This window comes from Dermacentor silvarum, chromosome 2 (assembly GCF_013339745.2).
Source record: "Dermacentor silvarum isolate Dsil-2018 chromosome 2, BIME_Dsil_1.4, whole genome shotgun sequence".
NCBI lineage: Eukaryota > Metazoa > Arthropoda > Arachnida > Ixodida > Ixodidae > Dermacentor > Dermacentor silvarum.
In genome coordinates, this window is record NC_051155.1 from 163639321 (window position 1) to 163648693 (window position 9373).

General features: G+C 47.5%; 1 protein-coding gene across 1 annotated transcript; it reads left to right on the top strand.

Moving 5' to 3' along the window:
• Positions 1-7625: 7625 nt before the first annotated feature.
• On the top strand, positions 7626-8405 carry LOC125943557 (uncharacterized). The gene is made up of 2 exons (XM_049662955.1): positions 7626-7784; positions 7872-8405. The coding sequence occupies exons 1-2, from the start codon at positions 7626-7628 to the stop codon at positions 8403-8405; spliced, it is 693 nt and encodes a 230-aa protein (XP_049518912.1).
• The last annotated feature ends 968 nt before the right edge of the window (positions 8406-9373 follow it).

Below are 9373 nucleotides of genomic sequence, written 5' to 3' on the forward strand. Positions count from 1 at the left end.
ACAGCCTACGATTATCCCGCGGAAAGTCGGAACTCCTGCTATACCGTCCGACCCTCAAGGGCAGACCGCCCAAGGGATACGGCGGACCGACACAACACGAAGAAATCAAAATCCACACACAGGAAGGGATCGAAATCCCAAAGGTACGAAAGATCAAGGTCCTAGGTATGCTCATCGAAACGAACGGAGTTAATGGCGAAACTGTCAACAAACTAACGACCAAGGTCAGCAACGCCATGCGCCTAATCCGGCGGATCACAAACAGAAGAAATGGCATGAGAGAGGAAAGCGCCATTAGGCTCATCCACGCTTTCGCCATCAACCATATTGCCTACGTGGCGGCCTTTCACAACTGGTCAACTAGCGAAAGGAACAAGATTAAAGTGCTCATCCGAAGGACGTTTAAGCTTGCCCTCGGCGTCCCGGACTCCACCAGTACGGAACTCCTCCTCGACAACACGCTCGAGGAGATCACCGAAGCACAACGCATATCTCGGCTCGAAAGACTAACAGAGACCGACACGGGCCGATACATCCTCGATCGACTGGGCATCACGTACCACAAACAACACGGAGACAAAGCGCAAATACCCAAGGAAATCCGAGAAACCATACACGTTGCAGCCATCCCTCGGAACGTCCACCCTGACTTCAACAAAGGTCGCAGACTAGCAAGAGCTAAAACCCTCCTCCGATCGTACGGAAGGGAGACCGACGCGCGCTTCGTTGACGCCGCGGAACATCCCGATGGAAGACGCTTCACTGTAGCAGTAATAGACACCAACTCCAAAACTGACAACGCGTGTAGCGTCGAAACCCAACATGCAGAGGAAGCCGAAGAGGTAGCCATTAGTGGCGTAGCAAGAAATTTTGTTCGGGGGGGGGGGGGGGGGGGGGCTCAGGTTGCAGCGCGGCCTCCTCCTTATCGAAGTTGTCGAGGGATCAAATACATGAATAATAACTGCATTGCCAATGCCATTGTATATTAGATGCTGCAAACGAATTATTGAACGCTACGCACTGTCAAGTAAAATAAGTATTTTTTCATAAAAGAATATATTCGTATGTCCTAAAAATTCTGGCAGAAATAACTGATATCAATGCGGCCGCGTTTTTTTGTCTATTTAATAAGTAAAGAAAATATCACACGGACATTAGAACTATATCAGTTCGAAACCAGCAAAGCAGTGTATACAGCTGATATGAAGAACGTAAAGGCCATGAAATGAATAAGTTGAGGGCAAATATTTTGATGAATCTTCGTCATTCAAGAACCTTGTTTACATTTTGCACATATGCAACGGCCAGGAAAAAACCTCAATGACGCTGTCCCTCGTTGCAATAGATTGCGCAGGAGCAGCTGTTACCGGTCGTGTATTGTAATTACACCGAGATTATACTCGCAACAGTGAGTACAAATAAAAACTAGGAGAGAGAGAGAGCGAAGTCATAAGGGAAAGGCAGGGAGGTTAACCATGCTGAGCGCGGTAGGCTACCCTGCACTGGGGAAGGGGGAGAAGGGATTGAAAGAGAAGGAAGAGAGAAGTTCACAGTTCACACGTTGCACATTTACAGTTAAGCGTTCATCGCTGAGTTTCGTCACAGGCGGTCATACAGGCTTGCGCACTTCAAAAAGCACAGCAGCGCCTTTGTAGCCCTGCACATAGCAGACGCACGAGGCCACGCGCTCAAGATCTTTTCCTCCGTAAGAGGCCTGTCGTCTAAGTGCCCCAAAGCCGTCCGAAGGGCAATCCTCTCATCTTCGTATCTGTGGCAGTCACATAAAAGCAGGAGTTCTGCAAAATATACATTAGAAATGCGAAGATAGAATGGAATATACAAATGCGAAGATACAACTCGCTAAAGGGCAAAAAATAGTCGCTGGAAACAAAGTTCACTGCTTGTATACACAACACCTCGCAACACGATATTTAAATATACGTCTAAGTCTCCAATAAATCTACGTATTTAAGCAAACGTCACTGTATATTACGCGTCAAACAAGACAAATAAACACGTTGCGGAGTCAGATCGCAGAAATCGTGATATGTACTCCGGCCATGCAGCGGTCGCGACAGCACCATACAGGTAGAATAATAGAGTAATAATGCAGAAATCAGTACGAAAATGTGTAATTTGACTGCCTGCACAGCGGCAACAATTATTCTGCAGCCAAAATTAAAGGAGGGTTTTGCTTCGTTTCAAAAAAGAAATAAAAGCAGGTAGCTAAAAAGGAAAGAAAAGAACAAACGAAAGCCACAGCTGATGCGGCAAGTTGCTACCCAATATCCGAGTATGTTTTTGGCAAACGCCGCGTGGGCCGGGCTTTCAATGAGAAGGTCGGTCAAAATTGGTTACTGATGTCCTCGTAATTTTCATATTCGCATGATAATTTTTATCATGATAATTTCTGCGGTTTTAAAAGCTAACGAACAATCATACGTTTTAATAATTACGAGCTTATGGACGTGAAAGAACAGAGCTGTTTACTTGCATTGATTTTTGCTGCTTCACTATCTAAAGGACAAACTTCTCTCGGCGGGGAAGTTGAGCGAAGCGGTCAATGACTCTGGACACGTTGATGCCGACGTCTCTGTGGGTGTATGGAAGCACCAGTCTAACCATGCGTTCCACATACATCGTAGAGCACAAGTAGTTTTTTAGTAAACTCTTGTTAAAAATATTCTCTCTGCGCTGGCAGTGGTCACTGCCAAGGTATCAGTGGCCACTGACAAAGAAGGTTGTTTTGTGATAATGCCAGATGGTATGTTTGGTATAAAAGCGAGCGAGGCTATAGAAAAGAATTTCAGAAAAATAGAAGTTAAACCGACTAAAGCTAAGCAAAAGGCTTACATCTCGAAGTGTTCTTTTCTTGTAAAACGCACAAGCAGGGTGATCCTTTTCGAGCCATTGTCACTGAGAGAAACACGTGGCAACAACAGATAGCATGCTTTCTTCAAAAACAGCTTTCAACACTAAAGACTTGTGACCCGTTAGGTATTCCTAATTCTGAAGTGGTTCTTTCATATTTAAGAGAAGAAAATCCAGGGGGTTGTGGCGCTTTCAGTATCGATGTACAGGATTTATACTACTCGATTCCTCACGCAGAACTAATGAAAAGCGTCAAGATGTGCATTTGTGACGACAATGATGAAGTCAAGTTCAGAAACCATAGTGGAACATCTGTTGAAAACTTTTTGGAAATTCTGTCTCTTTATCTAAAATCGACATTTATCGGATGGGAAGGGGCTATGTATGTGCAGAATTCTGGGGTATGCATTGGCTCGAAGGTTGCCCCAATCCTCAGTGATATTTTTCTTGCCCGAGTGGATAGAAACATTCACAGTGGCTTACTAGGTATAGTTAAAAAGGTTTTCCGATTTGTCGATGACTATTTAGTCATATATGATAAAGCAGAACGTGGCTGCAGTGTTATTAATGTTTTGAAAGTTTTCCGAGAATGTGGATTGGGCCTCAAATTTACCCACGAGGTAGCACTACATAATGAATTGCAATTCCTCGACCTAACATTGCAACTACAATCTGAACACACTTGCTGGATGTATAACCCCAGATCAGTAAAAACAATTCTTCACTACAGCTCAGGCCATTCAAAAATTGTCAAAAGTGGAATAGCAGTATCGTGCCTTATGGCCTCTTTGTTCAAATCGTGCTTTCACACAATGAACCTGGGATTTTCACGTCAGATCGCGAGACTAAGATCAGTAGGATTCCCAGATCACATTATTTGTAGAGCAGATGAAAAAATTATTAGGCTAATAAAAAATGTCGAACCAGGGCAGTCTAGAAGCAGAGATGACACGCAGAGAAAACGCATTGCTGTCGTGCCCTATGTCCATCGCCTTTCCCACGGACTAAAAAACGTTGCCAGCAGGTTTGGTGTTGACGTTGTTTTCAGCGCCCCTGACAAGCTGCAACGAATATGTCAAGCGGTGTCTAAAAAAATTGATCAGACTAACAAGAATAAGTGCATCTGCGCCTTAAAAGAAAATTCCAAGCTTGTACAATGCAAAGTTGGTGTAGTATACATGTTGCCCCTAACTTGCGGTAAAGTTTACATAGGCCAGACCGGCCGGTGTGTTAATACTCGTCTAAGAGCGCATCAAAATTCACTTGACAAAGATAATCACTTACACCTAGCCAATCATTGCAAAAGCTGTCATTGTAAACCTGTCTATTCAGATACCGTGATTTTGTTTACTCATAGAGATAAACTATAACACGCGAAATAACTGAGGCATTCCATATCAAAAAGCGTGCTGATATGTGCGTAAGTGAACCATCTATAACCCTAACTAACAAAGAATTTGCCTTTTTGAGCACCACCTGATGTTTAGATAAGTAAAAGTTCTGTGTTTACATTTTTTCATAATGTTTTTATTATTTTTATTTTTCCGCATGCTCTTGCACATGCTCACTTTAGTCAGACTGGGTTTATATATGTGTGTGTAATTTCCCTCCAAAATAAACTGAGTTGCGAGTCAGCTCCTGTCTGTCACTTTCACCTTTTTGTCCTCGTTTCTCGTGTGCGCGATGCAGTTACAAGATCACTGGAAGGGTGACTAGAATCTGGAGCAGTTTGTAGACATTTACATAGAACCTGCAGTCGCAATGAGAGAGAGCATCTGTTCCTGTGCTAAAACCTAAAACACTCCCTCGATGTCGATGGCATCCTTGTTTAGGTACCTTGCACAAACAGTAGGCTGTTCGATTCCAGCGATGTCCGTCGTTTCGTCAGGAAGTATGGAGAAGCAGTGTGCTTTTGCAACTAGGCTTACTTTGATAATTTCGCCACAAATTTCTATAATTTGGTTTTGTGCATCTGGGCTTAAATACGAGGCATTACTGGGGCAACTTTCCAAGGGGTTCTTCAGATATGTATCTCCACAATCAGCACGCACGCGAAGAAGCGCTCTGAAAATACCTGTATTTTCAGCGGGGCCTATGCTTAAATCCATAGGGCCACTGTCCCTGTGGCCAACGAGAGCCAGACCTTGTAGCCCGCAAAAACAATTTCCTCAATAATAGGCCATTTACTTTCTCCTGTTATCTCAAATTTTACTTTGCCTGCCCTGGTCCAGCTGATCGATCACATTGGGCACGCGTACTGAAAATGTTTGGAGAAAATTATCAGCTGCTAGCATTTTCGTGTGTGTGAAAGATTGCGAGCACGTGCTTTCATTTCTGGAACGGCTTGGACACGAGGGCTCCAGTGCACGCATGTTGGTCCAAGTTTATAACAGCATTAACCCCAAAAAGTTCCAGAATGGAAAATCTTTTAAAGCACGCCTTTGGAAATGACAGTGCACCTTTCGCGTCAAAAGATTATGAGAACGTTACACCCATACAGTTTCGGAATTGAAATCCATGCGCTCCGTAGATTCCGCGACCGCTGCATGCGAGTTGCCGCAACGCGCCCGCTCGCTATCGAAAAGCCCTTGAAAGTTTGTGCTTGGATGGGGCTCCTTTCGTTACGTGACCACAGGTGCCACGAAATCCACCCCAGGTGCCACGAAATCCAGCCCGAGTTCGCAATGTTCGTGCCGAAATGTCTTTCGAGCGTGAAAAAGACATTGTAGACAGAATGCAGAATGATTGAACATAGCTCGCCTACACGAACATGTCGCAGCCTATGACACTAGGACACCTGAACAATGGAACATTCCGCACTCAAGAACGAATTATGGTCAACAAATGCTTCGACATACACTTCCGACTTCACTAAATAACCTCGCCTTACGAGAAATAGACCTTCTGTCCTTATGCAGCCTGCACAACTACTTTCAGTCAAAGTAATCCTTGTTTAATGAGTTTGTTCATATGCAATACTGTATGACTCCCCCCCCCCCCTTTATTTGCTTTAGTTTATGCTGCACTGAATATAGTACTATGTTATGTTTTTTCCCCCTATGTTTCTTCTGTTTTCGTATAATAAGACTTTCTTTATGTAATCTATATTGCTCATGTATAAATTCAATATTTCCTTGTTAATGCAGACTACTTGTTTTTCTAATTGTTAAAGTGTATTACTACCTGTCTCGTATACACTTTTTTTTTCTAAATTGACACCTTCCCATCTGTTTACTCACATGTGAGCGCCCGCCTGTTGCCTTTGATGGGTTTTTGGGCTGGTCAAGTTGCCTGCGTGCAACTTTTTATCCAGAACCCCACCATGCAATTCTTTTCATGGGAAATAAATTATTATTATTATTATTATTATTATTATTATTATTATTATTATTATTATTATTATTATTATTATTATTATTATTATTCCCGGCGTCGGTGGTAGTTTTAGTCGGCGGTGCATGCCGGCACGAAAAAATTTCGGGGGGGGGGGGGGGGAGGGGCTGAAGCCCCGTCAGCCCCGCCCCCTGGCTACGCGCCTGGTAGCCATTGCCCTGGCCCTCTCGAATCCGGATTGCAACACCGTCCTGAGAGACTCCCAGGCGGCGGTGAGAAACTTTGCCAAAGGACGCATTTCCCCTAAAGCCATCAACATTCTTAAGAGAATACGCACCCCCAAGGACCACCCGAGTCGTATCGTATGGTTCCCCGCCCACGTCAACACGGGTGACCAGGCACCCCCGAACCTCAACGAGGTAGCCCACCGCATAGCGCGAGAGCTGACGGACCGCGCCCGGCCGGCCTCTCGGGAAGACCCCCGAACCGAACGAGACAGACTGACCACATACAACGCCATTACAAAGATGTAGCAACAAACCAGAAGAGCATTCCCACCACCACACAAAGACCTAAACAGGGCACAAGCAGTGGCCCTACGTCAACTGCAAACAAAAACCTTCCCGAACCCGGTTCACCTCAAACGGATATTCCCCGAAGTACACAAAGAAGACACATGCAAGATATGCAAACAGGAAACAGCTACACTCAAACACATGCTGTGGGAATGTAACGCCCAACACAAAAACGAATTAAACCCCGAGACCCTATCGCTGAGGTGGGCCGCCGCTCTGCGCAGCTCCGACCTCGGCAACCAACTGTGGGCTGTCCAGCAGGCCCGCGAGGCGGCGCTGAGACAAGATCTCGACGACCCGTCGTGGGAGACCTGAGCCCGGGTCGTCAAAACTGCAGGACATTTCAATAAAGTTATTACCATCCATGGTGTCCGTGGACATGTAGCTCGATTCTGCTTTGGGCGCCGTCACGTGCTAGCACCACAGTACGACGGAACGCCGGCATCTCCTCTGCACAACAGTCGGCGCGGTAATGCTTGCTGGATCCCGGGACGTAATTGGGAAGCAGCTTCCAGCAGAACTACCGCAGCGATCTCCTGCCTCCATACCAAGCATGACACTGCCGACCGAACGCCAAAGCCGATCGATAACGCCCGGTTGCCGTCTCACCCAAAGCCTTTGTAGTGAACGCCATCCGCGCGCTGTTATAAATGGTCCGCGTTTAAATGACTAGTATATAGCGCCACTCTTGGACACCACGTCAAGCACCTGAAACGCAAGTCTGTTGGCGCACGCGCCTCCCCGTGTCTCCTGAGAGAAAAGAAAAGTTAAGTCTTTGTTTGGAATTCATCGCTCACGGTCTCTTTGCTCTTCGCCCGCGCTAGCAACCAACAGTGGTGACCCAACATGAACACGCACAGCGACATCGACGCGCCTACCGTGTCTGCAGTCGAATTGAAGCTGCCCCTCTTTTGGCCTGCCGACCCCGAGCCCTGGTTCATTCAAGTCGAGGCACAATTCGCCGCCCGGTGCATCACAGCCGACCTCACGCGCTACCATCACATCGTGAGTAGCTTGCCGCCAGCTACAGCCAGCGAGGTCCGCGATTTGCTTCTCGCCCCACCTGCGGAAAACACCTACCAAACTTTGAAGGAGACACTCTTTCGACGCCTCACACCATCCGAACCCGAAAGGTTACGGCAGCTCCTGAACGACACGGACCTTGGCGACCGCACGCCATCTCAACTACTGCGCCACATGCAGCGTCTTGTCGGAAGCGTTACAGGTCTCGACAGCACGCTGCTGCGCGAGATATTTCTTCAGCGTCTCCCCAGCAACGTGCGCGTGGCGCTTGCTACGGTGGCTGAAAAGGATATCGGCAAGATGGCCGCCATCGCTGACGCCATCATGGCAGCGGCAAACCCCTCCGCCTCCGTCGCTAACGTGCAAGTGGAGAGTGCTGCCCCCTCTCCCAACGAATTCCTCGAGCTTCGCGAAGAGATGGCGCGCCTCACCGAAACAGTGGCAGCTTTGCAGGCACGCACCTCGCGCCCTTTGGAGCAGCGCAGTGCACAACCACAGCAGCCGCGACTCCGCTGGTGCTGGTACCACAGGAAACATGGCGATGCTGCGCGCAAATGTGTTGCGCCCTGTGGCTATCCGGGAAACGCCAGAGGCCAGCATTGAGGGTGACCAATGCTGCAATATCGACGGAAAGTCGCCCCTCAGTTTTCTTCATCACCGAACGCAGTGGTGGCGTCCGTTTTCTTGTGGACACAGGTGCAGAGGTGAGCGTTATCCCTGCGTCCCCAGCTGACCGTAAGTGCCCGAGCTCATCTCCATTACAAGCAGTCAACAACACAACGATCGCTACTTACGGACATCGCTCGCTATCTCTCAACCTAGACCTAAAAAGAACATTTCGTTGGATCTTTATACTTGCTGATGTGAAATTTGCAATCCTCGGCGCCGATTTCCTCCGTCACTTTGGTCTTTTGGCAGACGTGCGCAACCGACGCCTATATGATCCTGTGTCGCAAGCAACAGTGCAAGGCAAGCCCTCAAGACACCCTCCGTTAAGCCCTACCTTGGTCGGACCAGACGGAACATGTCGCTTTGTAGCAATACTGAACGAGTTTCCCGAACTTATGCGCCAAGCAAAGGCGGATACTGCGGCTCAGCATGACGTGCTCCATCATATAACTACGACTGGTCCTCCCGTCCATGCCAGACCACGTGGCATGTCCCCTGAGAAGCTCCGTTTGGCACGCCAAGCGTTCGATCATATGCTCGAGCTTGGTATCATTCGGCCCTCGTCAAGCCCTTGGGCGTCTCCGCTTCACACGGTACCAAAACCGGCATCAAATGACTGGCGACCATGTGGCGATTACCGGGCACTCAATCGAGCAACTGTACCAGACCGCTACCCTGTGCCACACATTCATGATATTACAACGAACTTGCACGGTGCTGTAATATTTTCCGAGCTGGACCTCGTGAAGGCATACCATCAGATACCAGTGGCACCAGAGGACGTCCCGAAGACCGCGATAGCAACACCTTTCGGCCTATTTGAATTTTTTCGAATGCCATTCGGACTTCGCAACTCTGGACAGACATTTCAGCGGTTTATGGACGGTATCTTACGCGGTCTA